The sequence below is a fragment of the Xiphophorus maculatus genome, chromosome 11 (genome assembly GCF_002775205.1).
Source record: "Xiphophorus maculatus strain JP 163 A chromosome 11, X_maculatus-5.0-male, whole genome shotgun sequence".
NCBI classification, from domain to species: Eukaryota; Metazoa; Chordata; class Actinopteri; order Cyprinodontiformes; family Poeciliidae; genus Xiphophorus; species Xiphophorus maculatus.
The window spans coordinates 23392070-23419816 of NC_036453.1; the positions used below are offsets into that span (position 1 = coordinate 23392070).

The 27747-nt window shown below is 38.7% G+C and overlaps 1 protein-coding gene across 1 annotated transcript; it reads left to right on the forward strand.

Annotated features, from left to right (window-relative positions):
- Positions 1–1523: 1523 nt before the first annotated feature.
- On the forward strand, positions 1524–27569 carry LOC102217608 (protocadherin alpha-C2-like). Its single transcript, XM_005803607.2, has 4 exons — positions 1524–4335; positions 5751–5809; positions 12967–13052; positions 23319–27569. Exons 1-4 carry the CDS (start codon positions 1792–1794, stop codon positions 23630–23632), a joined length of 3003 nt encoding a protein of 1000 aa, XP_005803664.1. The 5' UTR covers positions 1524–1791; the 3' UTR covers positions 23633–27569.
- The last annotated feature ends 178 nt before the right edge of the window (positions 27570–27747 follow it).

A 27747-nucleotide genomic window follows, 5' to 3' on the forward strand; every position in this document is an offset into this window, starting at 1 on the left:
TTACGACTCAAGCGAAGGAAGACAAAGGGACGACAAAAGGATGAGCTCAGTCCCCAAACATGTGTCTGCGTCTGCAGACGCTTCTTCTCTCGTTTCTGTAAGGAAAAAAAATAAATAAATAGGGGTGGGTGGGATGCAACTATAAAAACGAATTCTAGCTGAATTTTGAGTTTATTAGCGCCACGTTTTTAATCCGGTGAGTAGTGTTAATTTATAACCCAACTGGTGTCACTGGGAGCATGTGTGTGAAAGCGATTGGTGCAATCCTTCCAGTTCTTTCTCTTTCTTTCCTCTGCCTCATTCACTCTGTTTCTTTTTTTCTTTCTTTCTTTTTTTTTTTTTTTTTTTTTTGGACTGGAGGTGTTGTTGGTTGTAGCTCTGAGAACCAGCAATGGAGGGATGAGAGAGGAGAGAAATGGGTGTGGATGGAAGCTGCACCACCGCGGAGAGGAGGAGAGAGCCGGGGTCTGAGCGCGCGCGCCAGGGTGGGTTGCGCTCCTTCCAACGTCAAGTGGGCGTCAGTTAACCACGCCACTTCCGCCTCTGTGCTGCGTCGGACTTTATGCTCTTTACAACAGTCTGCGCTTTCACAAATTGTTAGAGAAATCCGTCTTATTGAGGAAACTTGACACAATTCATTTCTTTTAGGTTAAAACATATCTTAGTGCGAACCAACCAAACATCATTTTTAACTATTAATATAATTATATTCCTCTACAGTCTCCTGTTTGATCAACGCAGCCCTATTAAATTGTCTTTATTTATTTTTTTAGTTTGAAAATAATTGTTCGCCTTTATCTTATATCCCTACGAAAAATCGAGTCCAAAGTGCATCTCAGTTCATGCATCGCGCATCTCACCTTGGCTTAGACTACAGACTACTCCATCTCCACTCTTTGCTCCAGCAAAATAATAATAATAATAATAATAATAATAATAATAATAATAATAATAATAATAATAATAATAATAATAATAATCTAAAAAATAAAATCAATAAATTCTAAGCCTTTTCTCTGTTTTGGGTGACTTTTTTCCATGGAGGAAGAAGCATAAATCTCTGACTAATGCTGTGGTATGAAGAACCTTTTTGGAAGAATTCATTTTGTGTGAACTATACGCAGAAAACTGCTTAACTGCGTTCTTAAGACCTGTTAGTAAGCATGAATGGATATGGCACTTAAGAAAGGGGCCGTATTTTTCTAAATCTGGGCCTGGAAACTCCCTATATATTTTTTTTTCAGTTGCAAAGAAAAATATATTTATAACTTTAAAAAAAATTATATCTTTTTCCCTTAGAAAAAAATATAAATGGGGTTTCTTGGAATATTTAACAGTCATGTTAAATCTCAAACTTAATAATAATAATAATAATAATAATAATAATAATAATAATAATAATAATAATAATAATAATAATAATAATAATAATAATAATAATAATATTAATAATAATATTTTACTTTGAAATCTAACTTTGTCGTTTCCGGTTTTGCACGTGCATGTTTTATCAATCTTGACGGTCTCACAGCTCCAGCGGCTGGGAAACACACCCGTCAGCAACGCGCATTGGAGAGAGAAGAAAAAAAAAACGCATCACGGACAAAGGAAAAATATGGGTGCTCCGTGGAGCATTGATTTCAGCTGGGCAACGCGATGGATGAGCCGCTCCTGTTTCATTCACCGGGAGACCAATTAGCCCACCTTCATGAGGTGCTGGGATGCGAGATACTGCAAGCAAAAAAGGCGGAAGGGTGCGTTTAATCCGTCTGCGGATCCTGTGAGCTTGCCATGGCTGTGACGGGGACATGCAACTGTACAGGGAGGAATGTGCCTTTTTATTATTTCGTGCTGTTTTCCTTATTTTGTGGCCTTGGGTTTGGACAGCTGCGGTATTCGATCACAGAAGAACTGGAAAACGGAGCTCTGGTAGGTGATCTGGCGCACGATTTGGGGTTGGATATTCGAAGGCTCTCCACCCGAAAAATCAAGTTAACCTCCAACAGCGGGAAGCGCTACGTGATTGTCAATCCCAAAAATGGGAAACTGCTCGTCAATGACAGGATCGACAGAGAGGCGCTGTGCGATTTGTCTAGCACCTGCCTCATTAATCTGGAGGTGATGGTAGAAAACCCCACAGAGGTGCACCACGTCGAGGTGGAGATTGTGGATGCAAATGACAATGCGCCGCAGTTCCCCAGAGACGAGTATCAACTGGAAATAACAGAATCTGCTATGCCTGGTTCTCGTTACCCAATTGAAAACGCTCAAGATCCAGATATTGGGTCCAATTCTGTCCGCATGTATCAGCTCAGCACAAACGAGAATTTCGCGCTGGTATCAAACAAACCTTCAATCAACACAAAGCACATAGAGCTTGTGCTCAAAAAGCCCATTGATCGTGAGCAGACGCCTTACCACCAGTTAATTCTAAGTGCTGTAGATGGTGGAATACCTGAAAAAACAGGCATGGCCAAAATCAACATCCGGGTCCTGGACTCAAATGACAACGTTCCGGTGTTTGACAACTCGGTATACAAGGTGAAACTGTTAGAAAACTCCCCCAAAGATACTCTTGTGATAAAACTGAATGCGACTGACTTGGACGAAGGCACAAATGGAGAGGTTTATTACTCTTTCAGCAGCTACACTCCAGAGAGAGTCAGACAGATGTTCAGCATGGACACCAATACAGGTGAAATAAGAGTGAGGAGCAATGTTGACTATGAGGAGACCAACTCTTATGAGATGTACATTCAGGCAATGGATAAGGGCCCAGGTGCAGTTGCAGCCCACTGTAAGGTGGTTGTAGAGGTTGTGGATGTGAACGATAATGTCCCTCAGATAGTGCTGTCATCTCTCTCGAGCCCTGTGAGGGAGGACGCCCGTGCAGACACAGTAGTAGCCCTCATTAGTGTCACTGATCGAGACTCCGGCACTAACAAGCAGGTGACCTTAGAGATCCCAGCAGGCCTTCCATTCAAGATCAAGTCATTCAGAAACTACTACACCCTGGTTACCTCAGCCTTCCTGGACCGCGAGACCACTGATGCCTACAATGTCACTCTGAGTGCCACGGACGGAGGAAACCCTCCCTTGTCTTCCCAGAAGACCATACAGGTGGATGTGGCGGACGTAAATGACAACCCGCCACGCTTTGAGCAGACTTCATACACGGTATATGTGACTGAGAACAATGCCCATGGGGCCTCTTTGTGTACTGTGAAAGCTCAAGATGCAGACATCAAAGAGAACGCACGCATCACCTACACAGTGCTCAATGACAACAACCACGGCATTCCTGTCACCTCATATGTGTCTGTGAAGGCCGATACAGGGGAGGCTTATGCCCTGCGAGCCTTCGACTATGAGTCACTGAGAGAGTTTCATTTCCAGGTCAAAGCCCAAGATGGGGGCATTCCTCCACTCAGCAGAGTTGCTACCGTCTACATCTATATAATGGATCAGAATGACCATGCTCCACTGATAGTCAGTCCTGCTGGCAATGGGACACGCTCCCTAGAGACGGTACAGAAGAATGCAGAGCCTGGTGCCTTAGTGACAAAAGTGGTGGCATATGATGCAGATGCTGGGCCGAACGCTTGGCTGGTCTACGTGCTGGAGACTGCTACTGACCTGGACCTTTTCAAAGTGCATGAGCACACCGGAGAGATCCGGACCACTCGAAGGATCCTGGAGGACAACTCCACTTCTTTTGCTCTAACAGTTGTGGTGAGAGACCATGGTGAGCCAATTCTCTCCTCTACGGCCACCATCAATGTGGCAGTCATGGAGGTGGCACCGAAAGTGGCACCTGATACCAAGAAAGTCATGCGACCTCATACCACATGGTTTTTTTCAAATGTGACTCTTTACCTTATTGTGGCTTTGAGTGCCACAACATTTGTATTCCTGGTCACTGTGGTGGTGCTCGCCATTGTCCGCTGCCATGCCTACTGCTCACAGCCAGGTTCATGCTCCCCTTGCTGTGGGTCACAGAAGCCTCCTCCAGATGGCGGGAGCAGCAGTGTCAATGCAGGCGGGGGAGGAGGTGCAGGGGCCCCGGGACAGCCTAATAACAACGTTGTGCTTCGAAGAGACCTAAAAGTGGAACCTCATTACATAGAGGTGCGTGGGAATGGTTCCCTGACAAAAACGTACTGCTACAAGACCTGCTTGACCGCCACCTCTGGCAGTGACACCTTCATGTTCTACAACACGGGTCGGCCTATCAGCGGCACCTGGGGTAGTGGCGCTGACCGTTTCTTCACTAGTGGAAGTGGATTTGTAAGGAGACTGAGTATGCCTGATGCCTCACTTCAGATATGCCCAGAGGTGGGTCAGTTTATATTATATCAAATGTAATTGTACATATTAGGTTTGTGTTCTGTGTTTCCATGACGCTGCTCAATGAAAACAGGAAATGTTTGAGAGGCCAGTATGACTGCCTTCAATGGGGCTGTGTTTTTCACCAGTAAGATGTCATTCCTTTATGCCAAGTTTGATCCTTCCCTGTAGACTTCATTGCTTTCATTCACCTCCCACTTTGTAATGTGCAATCACACAGCCATGCCGAGCTCAGCACTCATTCTGCATTAGTGTCACTCCTGAAGCTTTGCAAGGGACCAGTGTTTTTCTTGATGATTCAGAGATTTGTGCTTCAGACTTTGAGGTTGACATAAAATCTACACCTTCAGAAAAAAAACAACAACAATGTTTTGCCTTTTATTAGTGTCTCAACCATTTCTGAGTGTGACAGCTTGCTAGAGGGTAAAAGATGCAGTTATGGTGTAGTAGAGTTAAACACCCTGATCACGCTTCATAGAATTTTACCTGATTTGTACAGACGTGGGATATTAGAATCCATTACATTTAAAAGATTTAGCAGAGCCCTAAACAAGAAGCTCCATCTGAATTGAGCTGAGTCACATCCATTCACCAGATTTCTAATAAAACTGGCTTTAACATTTTAATTTTACCAAAATATCTGGTCCGACTGATTGTGAGATAGACGTTTGTTGAAATTGCCCCAAATTTCCACTTAGCCCTTTTTCACTTCCGTAATTCTCATGTAATAAAATCAGCAAGTTGTTTATTAGATATAAATGTTTCAAAGTCAGCCTTAAATGTATGGGCGAGATGAACCAATAAATTCCCTTCACTGACCAACACGCAAACTACCTGCCACCTATGCCAAGCATAGCAAACCGGTATTGGAATATTACCCAGTAATGCCACGGAACGGAACTGTTTTGGCAATCAAGTTTCTTGCATTCTTGGTCTCAACTGCAAGGGATATCTTCTGGGATCTTCCAGCTTTCAGACCAGTTTCATCACTAGCAGACATATTAACTCGAGTTACACATAAACCCACACACACATCAGTGTAATAAAATGCATGAGCACTCAGGGACACGGCCAAACCCTTCCAGCTTCCACATTTGAACAAGATTAAGTAACGATCTGTCAAAAAAGCTGTCATATTGGCTTTGAGAGGCAAACATGTTTAAAATATGTGTGTATGTATGCTAACGTGTATGCTTGTGTGTGGACACAAGTGCAGCATCCTACCACATCCTGACCTGGGATGTGCATCATAAATAATTGATGAAACCATGGCCCAGCCTGCCTCTGCACAGTATGAGATCAAATTAAACTCACTCTCAACCCTCCCTGTCTCTCTCTCCTTCTGTGTGTTCTTTCCATTTTTTTGCTTCTCTTCTCTTCCCCTCTTTCTCTCAATCTCTCAGCCAAAGGCCCCGAATGCTGACTGGCGATACTCTGCGTCTTTGAGAGCAGGTGTGCAGAGGTGAGCATTTTTTTTTCCCCCTCCAACTTTTTATGTTCTCTTCAGCTGTTACGCCTATTTTGAGATTTTTATCATAGTCCCATTATTATGCAAGTGCATAGTTTGTGCAAGTGAACTTATGAATGCATTCTGAACATTCTCTCAAAAGAAGTTCAGCGATAATGACAAGGATTTTAGTTTGTAAATGTAAAAGCAAGAAATGTATGCAGGATGCAATGTTTGGTACTGAAGAACAACTGGTCTTTAGATACCAGATTGATGCATTAAAGATGATTATTACATTCCTTTATTAAGAATATAGGCAGGAACCTATCTCCGAACTGGCAATTTTGAGATAAAGTGCAAAAATATAAATGCAACATTTACAGTCCTTTTAGATTCAGGTTCTACTTCAGTGAAGGCTTACAAAGAATATTTTGCTAAGGTACTTCTTGAACATTTTCACATTTTTTACATTACAACTTCAATAGATTTTATTGAGATTTTAGGGGCTGGACCATCATTAAGTTGTGTATAATTGTAAACCAAAAGGAAAATTAAACAGGATGTTATTCAAAGATTAAAAAAATCTGAAAATGTGGGATGCATTTCCAAACAGCCACCTGGATCACACAAAATTAAATCCAGTGTTCCCGATTAGCTTTAGAAGGCATGCAATTACTATACAGAGCTCATTCGCGTGCAATTTAAATTCAGGAAAAATGAAGTTGTTCTATGTAGGCATATGAAAGATTATTAGACAAGATCAATCAAAAACAGTCTCGAGGACACAGCAGATAGGTCAAGGATAAAGTTTAAAGCTTGGTTATGTTATAAAATAATATCCAAACCTTTATCATGTCACATGGTTTCAAACCAAACAAAATGGTTGCCATCAAGGCCAGACCAGGTGAGAATAAGAAAAACAATCAGTAGGAGCATTGTTACTTTTGAGGAACTTCAGTGATCCAGAGCTCAAGTGGAAGAACTGGTTTAACATGACAAATAATTAGACTTCCAGACACTTTATATAAAAAAGTGGCTTTTTATAAAAAGCTTTATAGAAAAATCCATTTAATGTAAAACCAACAAAATTGAAGGAAGAGCTGTTTTCAGTCTACTACAAGCAAGTTAGGGGGCGAGGCAAACATGTCAAGGAAGAAGCTCTCGACAGATGAGAAAAAGAAATTGAACTTTTTGATCGACATGCAAAGTGTTGTGTGTGGAAGGAAACAGTGTGCAAACTGAAGGCACCATTGTCGAAATGTGTAGTTGGCGGCACCATAACATGGGATATTTATTGATGAAGCACAGCAACCTAGTAGAGTTTAACGCTGATATTGAGCTATATGAAATACCCACTTTACTGCGCACACTTAATAGCAAAAGATAGTATTAGCAATATCATAATATTATTAGCACAGGCTACTTTTGAAAAAGCAACACAGTGTTGTACCCACAGGAGAAATCAAAGCAGAGCCCAATGGGGAGGTAATGCAGTGAAGCCAATAAGGAACAGGACATCATACACATTATTAAATGATGGAGGCCCCTTGTACTTAAAGCACTGAATGAATAAATCAAGTTATGAACTCAGAAATTACCTATGCGGAGCAGAGTGTGTTTGGCTGTGCTAAAATACTAAATTTGGATTTAAGCTACTGGGAATTGAGATAGGAAATTACTCAAAGTATTTGTATAAAAGCATGAAAAATTTACTACATCGTCAAAAGCAATTCATTATCACCAGGAGAATGTTTTCTGCTCACTTTTGTAGCCAATAGATGGAAGTAATTTTCCAGAATATGCTTATAGTTTACTGTACAAAACAAAAAAATGTGGCCTTGTGTAAATAATTTCTGCAGCAGAAGGCCGCTTAGAGCTGAAGGGTTGGATCAGAGGGCTTAACCTCTCATAATTCATGAGTCAACTGGCCTAAATAATGAATAAATAAATAATAACATTGTAAGTAGAACAAAAACTATTCAGAAAAATCAAATGCATTGTTAAATCAAATTATACATACAATTTTTTATTTTCTATTTATCCTTGTAATTTATGGCAATACTAAGCTGCAAAGAAAAATTAACTGAACAAAATGCTCTGTATGAAGGTACAAAATGGAAGTTGAAAGGAACAAATTAGCATTACATAGGTATAGGTATAAAATTGTTATATGGAATGGTGCGAGGCCATTGGCAGCTGAAAGCTTTTTTAGAAGAAGAAAACTTCCAAAATTAGTTTTCTATCTTGGCATCTCAGTCCTAATGGGAGTAAAGGACCATCCAGGCCTCTCACATCACATTGTTTTTAATGTGCTTCCATTCTGAACGGTACCTCAGTATTGGGATCAGGGGTGTGGAATTCACAGTGTTCTGTTGCATCAAAACAGGCATATTTATTAAATTTTAAAACCAACTGATCTTCTGAGAATGGAATGAGTTCCCCGAAATTGTCGTGTATTTATTACTTGATTGCAACTAACTAATCAGAAAGTAGGTCATGCTGTCTGTCTGAGGGAATCTCCGTCAATGCAGCCAACTAACCGTGATATTAAGTAATATTATTATTGGGCTATTGCTGTGATATTTGGGTTACAGTTGCAACGTTTCTGTAGGAATGACACAAAGGCCTTTCATGTAGTTGAACTTTGCTGCAGAGTGTCTTATCTGACATTCACTTTATCAGTTCTATGTTACAGTGTCACATGCATAGTAAGGCAATGTCAGAGCATTATTTTCATATTTTGTTGTGCCTTCCCACAAAACTGAACTAGAAGTCAGATAAGCCTTAGTGTCTCCGTGGTATAAGTAACTGCATGGTGCCACAGCAACCTACCAATAATAGTTTATTGCTTTTGTTGATTCACCTAGGTTTAGCCAACCAATATGGGTATTCTAATTTTGAAGCTAAATTTTTTTTGGACATGTTCCTATTCAAACTGAAACAAATGCATAGCAGCATCATTTGCTGCTATGCATTTGCTCAGTTCCCCGCCCCAGCTCCCCTTCCTCACTTTCAGTAACCGTTTCTGGGTACGCCTCAGAGTTTGTTTCAACCTCTGTCCTCGTCCGTCAGAGAGAACGGCTCCAACTGTGGATCCAGTAACCATCTTCCTCTGCAGTGTAGTACTATATAGGTCATCAACATTCAGAGTGTCGCTCCCCCTCCCACCGCCCCTTTCAGTCTTTACGCAGGAAGCATGAAGGACAAAATGAGCTGACGATGACCTTTCTCAGATTATGAGATGCACACATGCATCAATTTCTGCTTTAAAGCCTCCCCTCCATGCATATGTGTGCATCTCTCAGGGGGCAGTTTGAACTTATGTGAACTATGTCTTCTATTAAGTTCTCATAAGTCCTAATTACTAAATTAAATACATATTCCACACACACTAACAAACAGAATATTAAAATTGCTTTTAAACAGGACTGAATAAAGACTCTTGACACAATTTTTACTAGAACAGTTCACTCTTCAAAAAAAAAGGAAAAAAAAGTGATTTGAAATATTGAAACAACCAGAGTCGAATTTTAAAATGGTTAAAGTTCCATAACAACATAAAATTAAGAGCTTCTCCATTTGGAAATGAGGACAGCTGGAACATCAGGAACTAATGAGTCTCCCTTCCACATCCGCACGCTTTGTGCAAAATTCTCCTAATTTCATGCTATCTGTGCTTACCACTGACTTGTCCCGTCATCTGCTCCATCTAAGGTTAATTTAATTGGCTATTAGTGTTAATTTTTTATGGCGAGCAGGAGATCAGAACGCGGACGCTGCCTTCAAACACGACATGGATTATCATAAATCATCTCTGCAATTTGCCGCTGCCGTCTCTTCAAATGACAACGCTTGTAACGTACGCAGACGTGGCTCGCATTAACCCTTAGCCCCAACATGGACGCGGACGTGTCGCTCTGCACTCTGCATATTGCTCCAACAGTACTGACCAACGGTCATACCTGTCAGTATGCATCCATACAACACTTTCATATGGCTAATTATTTTATTTGTACATACATAGCAATGTATATACACACAATGGGTTTAGGTTTGGCGTAGTAGCTGAAGCTACATAGCTCTCTGTACTGATTGTCTACTTTAGATAAATTAATAAACAAATGTACTCAAGAAGAAACTCTAACAAAAAAGTTAGATTTGCTGTCGGAGGAGTAAAATAATCTGACTTCATGGTGAGACAATTGTTAGCACAGTTACCTTCTGGCAAAAACGTCCTGGGCGTCTTTCTGCATGGAGTTCATAAACATCAACTTGACAAGAAATAAAGGCTTGAAATATTTCACTGTACATGTAATATATCTGAGTGACAAAAAACACATTTTAATTTTAAACAATCTGTATATAGGTTGTTTTAATTTTAACATACAGTTATTGTTAGAGTTTTACCTGTGAGAACACATTCACTTTATCATGTTCTAAAATTATTTATCTCATGCATGCAGAAAACACAAAACAGATGGTATTATTTATCAAACAGTAGCAAAGTCTAATAAATAGATAATCAGGGAGTTAAAAAAAAGTAACCCTTTGCCTTTTTCCGTAGGTTATAAAAAAATCAATAGTGACTGAGGATGCTATTGATTATTAGCAAGTGTGACCAGTTCTGTACAAGCAGGACTTACAATAATTAACTAGTCTGAAGCACTTTACTGTATGTTAACACAATGCCAAGTAGAAAAGACATCACTACTGACTGTAGAGAAGTCATTGCCTATCTACTTAGGAAGCTATTTAAGACATTTCCACCTACTTAAAGTCTGTCGTTAAACAGTGAAATTGATTCTTCAGAAGTGCAAAATGCTTTTCTACTTTTACAACAGTAGACTTGTTAGTGCTTTGAGCCCCAAAGTAAGCCCTTATAGCAATACGATAAATTGGGGGAACAAAACAAAACAAATCTCCAAAACACAAAATTATACAAGAATTATATTGACCAGTCACTTTACAAGCCTCACTCAATTGGTACATAGACCGTTTACTTTTTCCAGTGTTTCTAATGTCTAAATTCATTGCTTTACATACAAGATAATCAATAAATACACTTTTTATTTGATGTTGTCAAAAGAAAATGTTCAACTTCCATATTGGACAGTCTTGGTGAAAAACAAATGTCCCGAGAATGGAGTTAAAAGTTTAAGTGCTTTCACTGGAGCTTTCACAAATTCCCTAGCAAATCTGTTTTAGCAAGCATCGACAGTGGTTTGACTTTTATCTTCTTCTTTCCATTAGTGCACCCTGCTGTTCTTATGGAAATGTGTACAACTGGGTGTTGGTATAAGCATTAAATGCTCAGAGGAAAAGCTTTCTATTTGTGTAACACAGAGCCAGAAGGGAAGAAAAACCTAAGCTGACAAAAAATACAACTATTTCCCAGTAAATTAAAATATCATTAAAGAGCTGATTGATGTAATTCATTTGAAGCAAAGACAAATTGTGTATGATATGGTTTCATTACACAGGGCGTGAAATATTTTAAAGATTGTGGCTGCCGAGTGATGAAAACCAATAACTCAGTTTCTAATGAAATGTGAATATTGTCATCTTCTGTAATTGAGAATGAATATTCCAATGAGTCTTGTTTTTCAGATTAAAAGTATCTTTTGAAAATAACAATCTTTCAGCAGGCTTAAGCATGCTCTTCGTTATGCCCAGATTTATCGATTTTTTTTCAATTCATCTTTATGTAATATTCTAATCACAACTGTTGCGTAGAGAAAATAATCATGGTAAAAAAGACGGCCTTAAAAAATCAATTTGTGTTTAATTAAGTTAGCTAATTTGTTTCACTTTGTAATTTACTGAAACAAACAAACTTTTCAGTAATGAACATGACTGTGATACTGTGCATCTTTTAGAAGATTGTGAAGTGAAACCCCATTCCCTGCAGTCCAGCCTCCAGGACACTGACTACAACTTGCTTTCCTTGATTGCGCGACGACATCTAATTGTTGTGGTTCACTGTGTTTTATCAAGTCTGGAGTCAACATTGCCATCTACCAGGAAATTCTAGCATGTCATTCTTCTTTCTAGCCTGGTAAAACCCAGATCCTTGTCGTACAATTTGCTTCATACAGGGTCTGGGTTCTCAGCTGTTGTGAAACGATTGTTTCCTGTAGGCGTGGACTTTGTCAAAGTTTTAAATTTTACTCAATTGCTAACGTTTGCTATGCTGTAAACCACCGTCCCTCACTGCAAAGGGAGAAGTGCCGATTAGAAGGATGTGGCTGTTAATGTTAATATTCGGAAGCGTGACGAACACCAACTGAACGACTTCCTTTGTTTCCTCCGCTCCCATTGCTAAAACTGCAGGCTGACTCTTCTCTACAACAGCGCAGAAAATCAACGTCATTGTTCACAACTTCTCTTTCTGTTCGCTGATTGGCTCAGTCAAAAATCGACCAGAGACAATCCAAGTCAAAGCAAGAAAGCACACTGTGCTGGAAGCGAGAATTATTTTCAAACGGAATTACACAGGGAGGGAACGGCCAGGCTAGCTTGTTTCTGCTGACCGGCTTTTTGGAAATGCTGACTCAGTTTTCCAGCAACCCGACTTGGCACCTGTCCACAGTGCTGAAATGACCAATATCTAGTATAATATACATGATGTCACTGTGCCTGACTAGCCAGCATTGACCTCAACCTAAACACTATAGAGAATCTATCGCTCACACTAAAGAGGGCGATAATAGACACCAGCCTAATAAACAACCTGGGCTTCCTGAACACCATTAGCTGATCTCTTCTATTCTGCCTTGATGCAGTAACTCATGCAAAATGATTCCTGACCAAGAACTGAGTGGATATACTATGCATTGCTGCACATGAGCCTTACTTTTTCCCCTAACCATATATTTATGTATTCAAAGTCCTTTTTTAACCATATCATGGGATGTTTGTATTGTCTAAGAAACTAAGTTTAGAGTTTGCGTTTTCTCAATTAACTTTTGGAACATATCACTCTGTATGTAATCTATCTGTATAGAAAATAAGTTTCATTTTCTGAATTCATTTCTGAAATAAATGTAATGCTTTTACAATATGTTCATTTACTTTAGACCCGTGTAGATCAAAATCAGTGTGTTACGGAAACACACACACACAAAAAATCTAATTTGCCAAATGACTGTTTGGATGTTTGATCTGTCTTCTAGTTCTGTCCACATGGAGGAGTCTTCGGTGATGCAGGGTGCCCAAGGGATGCTGGTGCAGAACTGGCCTACTGTATCCAGTGCTGCAGGTGAGTGGCAGCACTGCAGTAATCAGAAGGCGATGTAAAGCAGGACTTGACATGAGGTAATCTCTGCTGCAAGTCTGGGAGAAAAGAAAAGAACAACAACAACAACAACAACAAAAAGACATATTCAACATATTTCAACAACCTGAATCTAAGATTCTAAGAGGCGTTTAGGTAAACACATCTTTAATTTAAAATATTGTAAAGCATCATTTAGAAAAGAAAAAAAAACATTCTTGCAGATTTAGCAGATAAATATGCAAGAAAAAACATCACTAATTTGACAAAAAAAAAGCTTCAAACTCCTGCAAATATAAACAAGTAAAGAAAGCATGACACTTTACAAATTGGGTTTATTAGTTTCTTGGATTAACAGGCATAGTTACCGCGATAAGTTTTGGATCTCGAAGGCAAGCTACCAGCTTAATCAAGCAATTATACACACATGAAGGAATGGTTCTTTTTATCTAACTCTGAGCATTTATATGGATGAGTGAACGCTCCAAAATGTCAGTCTTCTTTTTTAATAACCTTTATCTAGGGCAACACTACAGGGAAAAACAGTGGCTCCATAAAACTTGCAACACAAACGATACCACATCCTTAAACAGGAGTATGTTCAGCTGTGAATTTGCTCTAATGTCTAAAATTAAACTTTGCTTTGATTTTACGGGTTATTTGACAGAAGTATTGATTGGATGTCTGCATCAACTGGAAGCTGATGTTGATGCAAATCTTAGATGAGATGCCAAATGCTCGAGGTGCTCATGGAGAGCCACAGATAAACAACAGATTCCTCCCTTAAAAGCAGCCGGCAGCATGGTGAGCTGCTGCTGAACAAATGCACTTATTTTCAGCTGGAAATCACTTGTCCTGAGTCGGATACAACATTGAAGATACATTTCAACTTTTAAGGAGTAGTGGAGGATCTTTGGAGTGAGGTTCTGCATCTTACAGTGTTGCAGTGTTAAACAAATGTTAATATCAGACAAAGATAGCCACTAACTGCAAAGAAAGATGAAGTGTTCAGGACAAAAAAAGCTGTCCAAACCAATCTGGAAGCCTCATTTCCCATCTTTTTTTCTAGCCACACCCAGACCTGGTTACAGTCTGACTTGTAGAATCAAGGATTCATTCATGTTGAACCTGTCTGACAATATGAAGTATGCTAAACAATCTAAAAATAGAAAAATTAAAAAATAATAACACATCCTACTACAAACCAATCCAGGAATTATTAACCATTCACCCACCTTGGTTTTCTAGGAGTTATTTAGTGGAGAAAAGTACAAATGTATGTAAGTCTTCATCAGTCGGAAAGTGGAAGCGGACCAGTTGAAACGAAATATCAACATTGTTGTCCAACAAACTTCTGACCAATTAGACAACACTTTGCACAGAGTGTTGTACCAATTTCAGCACTTTGCATGAAATATGCTGGGGCCTTAAGTCCGGTGGGAGTATCTTTTCTCCTGTGTGATTCTTGGGAAAATATGCCGTCTGGATGAATGCACTAACAAGCTCAAAATCTTGGTCAATAAAGTGAACTGTCGAGCTTAAGTATAACTCCGAGATTCTGCTTGACCACAATTCAAAACTCACTAACTATGGTGCACTGTGTGGCCATAGTGCCACACACTATGGCCACACACACTCCTCACGTTGGTCTCCTCACGTGAGGAGACCAACAGTTCTAGATGAAGCCGCCCTGCATTCGATTGCCAGCCTGGTTTCTTTGCTGCCCGTCTTCCCTCTTTTATCTCTGTCTCTGGTGCAACAACACGGGTAAACTACTTTTCTTTTTACAGGCAAAGACATTTGGCCCCAGAATCGACCTGCAGAGTGTTGCATCATTTGCAGAACCGTATGCCTTTGAGCTAATGACTAAGACCATCTGGTACTACTACAAGATGTTGAAAGTGGCAAAAAATGACTGGAATATGTTTGTGAATTGTTGCAATGCTGCAAAGTGCTCCCTTCCCTTCAGCTGAGCTTCCATTCATTGATTTTCTGTCCGGCTGCAGGAACTTGAACAGGCTTGGAGATTTCAAGGTGAAAGGTAGCATGACAGTCTGTGACAGATGGTTTCTTCCTCCCTGTCAGTAGCTATATATATATATATATATATATATATATATATATATATATATATATTGTATATTTTCCTAGCTACCTTTCTACCTTTAAGAATCTGGAATATTGTGTTTTGTTGATAATATTTCAGCTTGCTTTGTTGAATTTGGCAACATTTTTAGAGCTTAGGCAATGACATACTTTAAGCAGAGGTTCAGATTTTTTTTGTGACACATTTTCATCTTCTGTAGTGGCTACAATATCATATCTACAGTTAATCTTTTGCAATGATGAACTTGTCCAGCGTGCTGCTGTGCACCGAAGTGCAGCATCCCTTAAACTCACATTTTATATAAGCGATCCTTGGCTCAGATGAGGGAGACATTTGTTTCATGCCAGAGGGAGAGGCAAGCTCTTATCAAATATCGGGGGTGAAAGAGACAGAGATCCATTAATAGCAGTTTCGAAAGAGAAAGAGCAAAGGAGGCGTATGAGGGGGGGAAAAAAGGAAAATGCGAGGTGCGGGGGGATGGAGGAAGAGAAAGGTTAAGAGGATTGTCAGGTTCCTGCAGTGGTGTTGTTGCTAGGTAACGGCATGTGACTTGTTGCCTGGCAACGCACTGTCTAACTGAGAGATTGCTGCAGCAGCCGCACCCACCATCAGTGGGGAGCGGGTGAAGGCAGTTTCCATCGCAACCGGGTGTATCTCTGAATGGAATTTTTGCAGACAGGAGTGGGAGCAGAACGAGGAAGAAAACTCAGCCAGTGTGATATTAGGCGGAAAGAATGGGAAGTCGAGATGATTCTCTGTGGAGAACCAGGGCTTATTTAGGTCTGTCTTGCCTTGGATACGTACGAAGCGCGTTCCCATTCATTCATGACCTCTTGAGGGATTCACTTGAAAATAGAGCTGTGTCAAGACTGAAATTAAAGTAGCCTATTTTTTTTTTTTTTTAACAAGTAGGACATCAGGTTAGGCTAAATGAGGCTTCTTACATCCTCTTCAGGTGTCATGGCAACATCCTCACAAGGAGCTGTGCTTGACCTGCTTACCAGCAGTTACACAATAATCCATTTCAGCTCATCATATGCTGAAATAGGCTTATCTCTGGAAATTTTCTAGATGTGTCAGGGAAGCAGCAGCACGGAAGGCACAAATGTCGTCATAATTGTACCAATCTGGAGCATGACCTGCTCACACACACATACGCACACGCACACACACACATGGACACGGATGAATAGCTCTGATTATTATCAATATCCTAATTAACAATGTCCCGGATGAGGATTTGTCATCGCAACCCGAGAAGCTCTAGGGTCTCCCAAGGTCCTGCAACAATACTTGATTAGAGCTGCAGTGCTGTGTAAGAATTTGGAACCACCCCTCTAGTTCTGATAGCGCGCACTTCCAAGGAGCCAGACTTTCTTGGAATCTTTGGAAGTGATCCTATGCAAAAGTTACGCTGGCTTTCTGAAAGTCTTTGAAGGACTCTCTTAAAAATTAGATTTTCAAGAGATTTGACTTTATTTTAGAAAATAAGCAATCAGTAGGACAGAGAAAACATGTGCATACATAACCAAGAACAAAATAGTTTGTTTACCACTATTTTTCGGTTTCAAAAGGAGTAGGAAAAAGTGAAAACTTATTTACCTCAATTTAATGAAATGCGTTACTTACCGACTCAATTTTAAAAAATTTGTAATTAAAACCGTGTTAAAACCATTCATTTACCGATTGAACATACTGTGCTCAATATACTGAGTCAACAAATAAATTAGATTACATAGACAAAATGGTCACAAACTAATTCATAACAAGACAAGAAAATCTACAGATAATTTCCAGTCTTATATATGACCTTCTTAACATGACCATTCTTTATTTATTTATTTTTTATCCTGACTATTTACTTGTTGAAGCATAGAAAAGAGCATAAACATCAATAGATTATCCAGTGTTGTTTCAGCACTAAGCAGTTAACTTAGCTGAACCCATTTTAAATTGCATTTCTGGCTTCTGTGTTGATGAATCAAAATTCAGCACAGAAAAGTGCCATCTGGTTATAGTCTATCATGAAATATGCTCTTTATAGAGCGTTTTTGGTGATAACCTTATTTTTCAGCTTAATAGTTATCCCTTCCACCCTGGCAATCCAGCAAAATCCTACCTGGCTGATAACAAACGTTCCCCAAAGGATCAGTTTAAGGATTAATCTCCTGCCTGTGCCAAGACCCACATGTGGGGGGAAGTATCAGAATCCTGCACACAAAGTGGAGTTTGCCAAACCGACGCTTGTTTCTAATTTATTTATTTTTTTGCCTTGATTTTATTTTCCTTTTTGTTTTTCCATGTCTTATTAAGTCATAGCTGCTCATGTGGCTCTGCTCATATTTACTGTCAAACCTGATCTGGCAAGAGCATGATCTATTTTACATTGTGAAAAAATTGAATGAAAGCCGACATTTTACTTGGGTATATTTAGAAATAAAGTGGTTATCGTTTTGCTTTGTGTTGGAAAAATGCTCGTTCATTATCATTATTTTATTTTATCTACTTAGAATCAATTGCATTTATCGATTAGATTTATCATTCATTCATTTATTGCCATTGAAATTGGTTTCAGAATAACGCGACATATTGACGTTGAAGAGAAACATGCATATCGAAACCTTCATAGTATGTGGAGTTCGTAAGTTCTTTTTGTGTACTGAGACGAAGGGTTTTCGAGATAAAAAGGCATTTGTTCCACCTTTGGGGGTTTTGGAGAAACAGAAAACCATCCTTCAGGCATGTGTTATGAGGAATTTTATATAAAATAAGTAATCTTCTTTGTTAAGGAGTGCTTTTGACCTGCCAACTGTCCACTCACTGCATTTGCAAGTATAGATAAATGTCTAAAAGAGACCCTTTGATCCTTGTGATTTCTGTGTTTTGATTTTCACTGGTGACTCAATTATTGGAGCTAAAATTTGCTATTGAAATAAATGTGAGGGAAGCTTACTTTTAAGTTGATTGCAGCTCTTAGAAACCTCTAATTAATAATCCATGAATTTTTGTTTCCCTGTATTATGAATATGACAGACCCATTTGTTTTAGCCAGTGGCCACGCAGAGTGAGCAGAATGGTTGGGAAGATCAAAAATCATCTCAGAAACTTGCTTTTCATCCTCATAACAACCATCAGTGGTAATCTCAGTCTTTTCTAACTTAACAATTTAAACATAGAGTTTACTAAATTTGGCATTTAACCAGCATTGTGTGCTTTGGTTAGATGAGACAGAGAACAAAGCCATCTAGTGAAACTAGAGATTATTATGTGTAAATGCAACACTTTCTTATTCTACAAATAAGAATAAGACCTACAAATTAGTACCAATGGGTACCAAGATATCGTGCTACTAACCTTATTTTTGGTCTACATTTTTCAGTGTGCTACTATAATAAAAGACAAATGTGCTTTAACAGTGTTTACAAATTTTTACCACGTGTACTTTGTGGATAACAGCATATGTATAATTGTCCACCCAAATACACTACTCTCATTTTTATCAATTGTAAATTATATCCTCGTGTTAATGAATAATCCCCATGACATCAGAAAAGATTTAAGCCAAGAAAATCTACTGTAGTGTAACAAAAGACTGACAATAAACTGCATAAAACATTTACATGTTTCATAGATATTACTGGTTTCAGAGAGGAAAATTATTTAGTCAATTGATTATTGAGCTAAAATATGTAAGCTTAAATATAAAAAAGCATACTGCAGCTCCAGTGACAGACTTTTCAGAGGCTGTGAATTCATCAGCAGATTTTTATTCAACACCTGCGCTGAGTGTAATATTTGGCACTATAATAGAGAAATTGAAATTATCATAGTGCGTCAAAAGTAAACGCTAAGTTTCTACCTTCATTCACTTGAGAGTGAGAACTATTGCATGTTGAAAGACATAATGTAGATAATTTGTGCTAGATTATTCTGTGCAGCAAACTGATGTGTTGCAATAAAGTAATATGTAAAACAGAAAAGTAACCAATGTTTGTACCTCCACTAAAATGCATTAAATATTAAACTTATAGTAATAATTATCATCACATTAAAGCTGCCAGTTGTTTTCAGCTGCTTATCCTGTAGAATTATAATATATTTTTGCTTTTTCTGCTCTGCATAGTATAATTAAAGAGTAAGTATAACAAGCTGACATTAGCTCATTAATTAGTCAAGCTATCTGCTCACATAGCAAACCTGCAGTGGCTTACTATACCTTATGAACTGCAAAGTGGGAAATATTAGCAGTTTAGGTCAGCAACCCAACTCTACACATCTTTTTTTTTTAAATTACAATTACCTTCTGGTATTTTATAGATCGTAATCTGATGTTTATTTTAATAATGTTTGTGATCATCCACAGATGTAATCTGTTTCTGCTAACCATGGATATCATTTAAATAGGACTTCCAAACGCCGCTGTGTTTTGCTGGGTTTAATACCCAGATTAAGTGCAGACGAACAGACCATGCTCTCAAATTTCATAATCCTCAGAAACAGACATCATTAAGGCATTACGGCAATGAGTCTGCTTATAATGACATGAGACATGTAATGGTTGATCCATCAAATTACCTCAATCACACTGTTAACATGCTTATTTTTACTTTAAAGTAAAAAATTTACTTCTATTTTAAAAATTTTACTTTTAAGTTTTTTTCTTGCAAAAACTCAAGACAAATGTGATTTAAAAATTAACCGGTATATGTAAATTAACGGGGTTTTTTTCTATTTTTATGTCTTCTCATTTTCTTGCAATTCGTTTAATGCCTTGAAATATATATTTGTTGTCTCTTTTTCTTCCTTGTGGTGCAGCCACATTGCATTGCTATGTTGCTACATCATACAATAACTCTTCCCCTCTCTTAATCTGGAAACATCAATTGCTTCTATCATTGCATTTTAGGGAGCGATATAATCAGTTTGCAGTGAGTTGTGGCTCAATATCTTGCCACAGGTCTCTCTGTGATGCGCCAAGCTTTTCATTGAATGGATAAACGTGGCAGTTACGCAGGGCTATCTATTGACTTGTGCAATCATGTCCATATCGGCCGCTCTTTTTGTAGCCAGCGCCTGATATTCCTCCTGTTGCTGAGGCGATTTAATGCGAGAACATGCACACGGTTGTAGCAGATTTCTTTAAAAATAGTGTTTGTCCTGGAGGGACGGTGGCTAAAACAATTTCAGCACTCCAGCAATGTCATAAATAGCCTACAAAGGAACGAAAAAAAAAAAACGTAGAAGCTTTTTGCAATGGCTCATGTTTGATCTAAATAAAATCCAGATTGAAAGTAGGTCAGCGCTGAGGGAACTGGTGTGGGCCTGAGAGCACCATGTCTGCAAAACCCGCCCACCCCCATCCCTTCTGACTGCCTCGCTCTCGTGCGTTCTCTCTCTTTTCATCTTATCTAATAACCCCTTTGCATTTCACTCTGAAAAGTCTGACCTTTTGACTCCAACAGGTATATTTTATTGGGGTTTTTTTAATTATTTGTTTCCTTCAAAATAGGATTTTGTTTTTCTTGGCATGCCAGCTGGGTTCGTTTCTTTTTTGCATCAGAGGCTGTGAATCCCTGTCTCTGGCCTCCTACGTGGTGGGATTATGTAGCTGGTATCATCTAAACACAAAAACCAATCACGCTGGCACATTAAAAAGCTCTCTGGGTTATTACCTTGCCTTACCTTGCTTTTAGTCATCTGGGCCAAATTACAGTTCTAAAAATAATCACTCACTGCTGTGACTTCTTACAAACTGTAGTTCAAGTAATAAAACTTAGTAAATAAATTAAATAGAGCCGATTCCAAGGTCGTCATAGCCCCCCCCCCAAAATTTGTCTTTGAGGTTTCATAAATCACAAAATGTATCTTACAAAACTATATTCTGTGCAACAATATTCTATTTATGCATGGTCAGTAAGTATTTTAAGGACAAAATGTAGTTACCAAATATAACGCTGCTATATGATCAATTAGTTGTGGTATTCTGTTTATAAAGCCCATTCATATATTGTCTGTCACTCTGTTGTTGTTGTTGTTTTTTTTAATAAATATTAAATCTCCAAAATGCTGCTACACAAACAACTGTCGTGGAAAGACCTTAAATATTTAAATAAGTGTTGCTGCTTCAAACCAAAGTCTTATACAACTTAGTCATCAGATGAGCAGGGCTAATTTAGCACTTTCTTTCTTCATTCAAAGTTGGCCTCTCAAACATAGAAACAACTAGTTGTCAGATTTAAAGAACTCAAATAATACGGCCCTATTTCACCAGACAAAGTTGTGTGCTGATAGCCACCCTAGAGCACTTTTTGAGATAGACTTGACCTAAATATGATGACTTATTAATATTGTAAGACTGTATGCCATGGGATTTTGCTTCAAGCTTATAAATGGATAAAGTGTTGTTTCTATTGAGGTGAGAGGGCACTGTGAACTCGATGAACTCTTCCAAAGAGCTGGTGCTAAATTTCCAGTAAAATCTCTACACCTAGACTGACCATCTATCACCAGCTCCATGAAAATGACCTCAAGATACATGAATTTGTCCACATAGGGCAAAGACTGGACACCAACACGAAGGGAGAATGTACATGTCAGTTTTATTTGATTACTATCAGTACTTTTTTAGTACAACTTTAACTCTCAACTCAACGGCTGCCTTATTTCCTGTGATTGTGACAAAAGCACTAAGTTGTTAAAAGAAAAAAAAAACTATGTGGTTAATTTTTTTTTTTTATGAAGCTAAAAGAATGGAAAGTGGGAGATAGTGAGATATTTCCGCTTCTTGAGTCTGAAAGTTGAAAATGCTTCAAAATATCACACTGACAAATCAAAAAGGTTTTAATCTGGATGATTATTTGTTTTAGTTATTTTTTTTAGTTTCTTATTTATTCAAGGACAAAAATATGGTTGAGATCAGACAAGTCTTAAAGAATAACTTGAATATGATAAAGACACGTCGTCAGATCTTAGCTTACATTGATTTCCCACCAGCTGGCTCTGTTTTAACAATGGTTATCTTGAAGTATGATTATACATTCCAACATAAGAAAATGCACAATATTCCATTCATGAGATTGAGGAAATTTTTCTTTTTACAGTATTTTGGGGGTAAACTGTTAATGCATTTTGCCTTCTAGAAAATGCAGGTTTCAAAAGATACCAAGTTTTAAATATCTATAAAATAACTAAACAGCTATAGGTATGCAGCCATACCAACAAAAATAACATAAGTAGCCAAGTAATGTTTACCAGTTTGTGCAGTCTTTAATATCTGACACGGTAATACATCCAGACAAAAACTCAAGAGCTGCTTATTGTTTTACTCCCAAAACAAGAGTCTAAAATATTAATAAAGGGTGCCAAGCCTAACGCACTCACCTTCACACGCAGGACCCATAAATATTACCTTGGACCATAAGAGTAACTTGAAAGTGTTTTACGAGACATACCGCACTTTTACAAGAAATATTGTGCTGCTAAAATTTCCTAAGATTATTCTATACCCTTTCTATTAACCAAAACAGAACAGCCTCCAAGGCCTCTAGAAATAATAGCACTAGCTCTCAAAACACAGACAGAGTAAAGCAAGGATTCAGAATATACTGTAGGTGGAAGCTGCTAAGCGCACAACTCGGCAACTTCCGGACAAACCACTTCTCTCCTAATTCAACACTCACTAACAGTTGCCATCACAGTGTCACTGTTCAAAACACTTGGTCTTAAATCACTGGAATTTGTAGCTTGTCGAAAAAACTTGAAAATGATCAAATATTAACTAATTACTCAGAAGGTCAGTCTTTGAGACGATTGTCACAACAACTATCTCAAGGCTAGCTTAAAGTGTGAGGGGAAAACAAGCTTGGCTTTCTAATTGAAGGTTATTATATGAAAAATGGGAATTACATTTGTATTTATTTTATCATTTAATTTTAGGATATGGTTTGCATTTTTCTGAATTTTCTGCCCATTAGCTGGAAACTATTCGTAACATAAAGCATCGCATTTATTGTGGTGACATGTTTCATGAACTTTCACACATAGATGTCCAGCAGATTTCATTGATAAAACAGGCAGTTCAATGCTTCTCACATTTAACATCTTTCATTTTTGTTATGTTTTTTTGTTTTGTTTTGTTTTTTTAGATGGAGAGGGCGGTGGGGAACTCTCTCCCCCGGTGGGTGCTGGAGTCAACAGCAATAGCTGGCACTTCCGATATGGTGCTGGACAAGGCTATATGCCTCCTCAGCCTCTGAAACCTGGAGAGATTCCACCCGAGGCCTTCATCATCCCCGGATCTCCAGCCATCATCTCCATCCGCCATGACCCGGGCCCTGTGGATGACAAGGGTGACTTCATAAGCTTCGGCAAGAAGGACGAGGCCAAGAAGAAGAAGAAGAAGAAGAAAGACAAGAAGGACAAAAAGGATAAGGGAAAGGATGACAGCGGGGATGATTAGAGGAGAAGGAGGTGACCAAAAAGCAGAGCTACCAGTTAATCTACCGTACCAGTTTCAGAGCCAGAAAAATAAACCAAATGCACAATATAACCAAGGGGTCTCCCTTGTGCCATGTTTGCATAGACCTTGTACAGTGGCCAAAGGCTCGTTTGATCAGCCTTGGCTCTCACATTAACCGAACAACAAATATTCCTAATCCAAAGGCTGGACCAAATTGAAACAAAAACCAATTTATTCATTAGCGTAGCCTTCCTGAGATTTACCATCCACTCCCCCAAGCCGCTATCTGCTTTGTACATTTGACAACAGAAATGCGCCATAGATGGTGCTCTATTTGTATCCGACCACTGTCGGCTGAAGCAGTTGATGTCAACGTCTCTGGCACTCTTATATCTTGCCAAGCCAATGTGAAGTGAAAGCCAAACGGAAACTAACAAAACAATTGAAGTAGAAGCTTTCCTCTTCGGTATTACAGAGGGCTTATAGGAATTCAGAACATGAAGTCTTTTGTAAAAAAGAGAAAAAAAAGCAAAAAGTTCTAATATTTCCTATGTATCTTTCATGAGATGAGCACCTTTGAGAGTATGAGGTGGATGAGAGTAGCTGGAGCACGCTTTGACAGAGCTGTGTCTTAATGGAACAGCACATTGGACGGGCTGAAGACCTGCACTGGGTTGCACTAGCTGTCCTGCAAGTTTCTCCCCAGGTTAGTTTATAAGTAAGGGGCTTCATAACTCCTAGTTCATTTGGAATTAGTAAGTTATTGAAATTGATTGTACAAAGTTAGTTTTATGAGTATTTTGTCAGCAATAGCAACATGTTGCTATGGTAATTGTTAAAACAGATATGCGACTAGACTGATGGGGAAATAGTATAATGGTTAAAAGATAATAGAACTGTTTTTGTCCATTCTCTGCCAATTATTTTTTGCTAACAATTTTCCAAAGCTGCTGTGATTTTTATCCTATTTGTTTTATTTATGTGTTTTCTTCTTTGGACTGTTCTATAACTTAAACATGCTTAATCTCAAATTTCCTGGAAGTGAGCAGAGCTTGTGGGTTTATTGCCTTAAATTTATTTACAGTTAATAATTTTTTTTTTTCTATCAAGCATATGCTAAATGAACTATAGTCTGAAAATGAATAAAATCAGGGATTAATCGGTATACCTCCAAACCCTAGGTGGCAGCACAGTGCTCCCAATACATTATGGAATGTGTGGTATAGGCATCGACTGGCACTAATAGGATACATATGCCACCTTGGTGGCATTAAGGCTGAAATTTATTTCAGGTGAATTTTTTGCTACAAGGGGTTGAGCGTTTTTCACGCTTTGTTACATAAACATTTTGCCCTTGTTGCATTTTTAACAAGTCTAAACATAGACAAGCTACTTTACAGATACTTACAGTCAGCATTTCAAGCTAATTTAAAGCTAATTGAATTTTTTTTAAGTTTGGCTTAAACACAGCATCTTAAGCTAATTGTTAACACAATAATATTTTTGCCAGAATCATAGGAAAAATAAACTAAATGTTGACCTTTAGCTGGTTGGGTGAAAGATAATCTGTAGAAAATGGACAGAAACATAGAAATGCACACCTAAGGGTTTTTGCTAAATTGCTAATGCAAAAATGTGCTGTTTGCAAACAAAAAAGGGAAAAATGCTACTTTACTGTTCGTGAGTGCAGTTGTGTGATTATGTATCAGTTGCACTTGCTTTATTGCTTGCCTAATTATATAGTTGTTCCATAGGGTAACGCTGAATCAGACTGTTGTGGTATTGCTTGTCAAGTGGGAATTGGAAATAACTAGGGAACCTACATGCAGCTTATGCAGACGGCCTCCAAACTATCCTCTTAAAACATGGCAAGGCTCAATATGGTCTTAATAATACACCCATTCAAACTAAAATTCAGACTCTTCTTGCCTCACACATAGAAAAAAAACAACAACAAACACTGTCTACCCAACAGGACACATAAAAGAAAAACCAAGCTCAGATCAAGAACCCACACTACTTCCTGGAAGCTAAAGAACTGAAGGCCAGTGCTTAATAAAAGAGTGTATTATATGGCTCAGAAGCAGAAAGGTTGCTTGTCGCTTCATTTCTGTTCAATCCCTCCGCCTCTGTCTTTGAATGTTAAGTAGTTGTTCTTCAAGCTCTGCACCACTGCCTCAACTGCTTCAGTGCTTGTAGGATTTGCTTGCCCCCGCTGCCTGTTTCCTCCCTCGACTCCTCACATCTACATGGTTTGGCCTCTTCCGAGTCGCCCTCCTTCAGTGAACTGTGCAGTTGTAACAGCGTATAACATTTGTGTATATTCATATAGCAACGCAGGAATACAGCGCAACACACTCGCATTTACTATCCCTTCCCTTGGGTTCGGGTTCAGCTCAAAGCGAGCTTGGGCGCTTCTGCTGGTGACTCTCACCTTCTGACTGTTCATTGTTGGCAGCTCTGTCTCCTCTTTCATGGGTTCCTAAGCTTGGCATAGTGAAGACGCCTGATAGGTTAGCAGGACCTCAGATTATGCTCTTCTGGATGTGATGGTGAGGCAAAAAGAGAAGACGGAGGGGAGCAAAAAGCCTTGGTCCAGTGCAACGGAAAGCAAAATCACTGGGCTACTTTTGTGCGAGTAAAGACATTGGAGTTCCTCGCCAACTTGGGTTGACTCAAATCACTTACAAAGAGGGTGAAGCACAGTTCATCGCTAATGGAAATGGACTAAGGTTTTGATTCAATTAGAGATGGGGTTGGGAGTTGGGGGAGGGGGTTCAAACTAACTGGGGGTGAAAGTGTTTGTTGTGCAGTCATTGGTGGTCATTTAAAAAGAAAAAAAAACAGAAAAAGAAAGAAATTCTGCTATTATTCCTACTGTTGTTATTATTGTTTTATTGCTTTTGCTGAAACAAGGTTGCCCGGAAGTGCCATGTCAAGTACCAAACTTGAGCGGTGAAATGTGAACCACTGTTGGCCAGACTGTTCGAAGCAGTAGGCATCAGGACAAAAATGATTAAAAGCGCCGGAAAATTTCACCTCAGTGTTCCTTTCTTTAGACCATCGTATTGCCAATCACCATTGGGGTATGTACGTAGGTGCTGCTATATGGCCCGATCCCTCCCATTCTCCCTGATTCCTGCCCCCTCTGCGACTTTCTGCAGACATACTTCTGTGCTGTCAGATCACCAAGTGGCTGTTTGCATGTTGTAAGCAAAGGAAACAGATTCTATATAGATACTATATATACATAGATATGTTTTTTTTTCTTCTCCAATGTGTATTGGAATACATATAGTTCCGATACTAGAAAATACACCCATGTTGAAAGTCTCGCATTCATCCATCCAAGTAAACACACGTCTACTTCATAAAGACACACTATTGCGAACAGTAAATTGTGGAAAAACCTAAAAGAATCACATTTTTATCCTGCTGAAAACAACTTCAATCTACTAGATATACACGATGCTGTTGTGTTATATTATGAAAGGCCTTTTTTTAAATGTTTTTACCCGTACGATTTTCATAGCAAAGAAAATCAATTCTTAAACCTGTGTTGAGCTTTGTAATGATCAAACAAACACTGATGTGAAATAGAACCATTTACTCATCCTGCATATCTGTCTGTTGCTCAGTAAAAAAAAAAAGTGAAAAAAAGAAAAAAAAATGTATATAAAACCATAAAATGTTGTAAAAAATAACGATAAAATTGATGTATTCTCTGCTTGTGTATAGTGAATGTTCCTCAGTCGCTGGGTGCGGGAGCTGTGACTGGCTCAAACCGGTCCACTGTGTCCGTACAGATCTGTTCATGACTTTTTTGTACACCTGCTAATCATTGTTACAGTGATAATAGTGGTTCTTATGATTTCATCAATCTGGTAATGTGTTTTGTTAAGAAGTCACAAATAAAGTTTTTTTCTTACATATCTTACAACTTGGTCAAGCGTTTATTTCGGTGTCAGATGTCTTTTCTGTTTCAACTGACATTTACAAATAATTCAAGATTTCGTCTGAAACTATAAATACAACACACCAGCAAGGTCAGGCTAAGGACGGTGTAAGCCTCTGGGGTTCAGCGTGTTTTCGTACCATGCCTTTAGGAGTTTCTT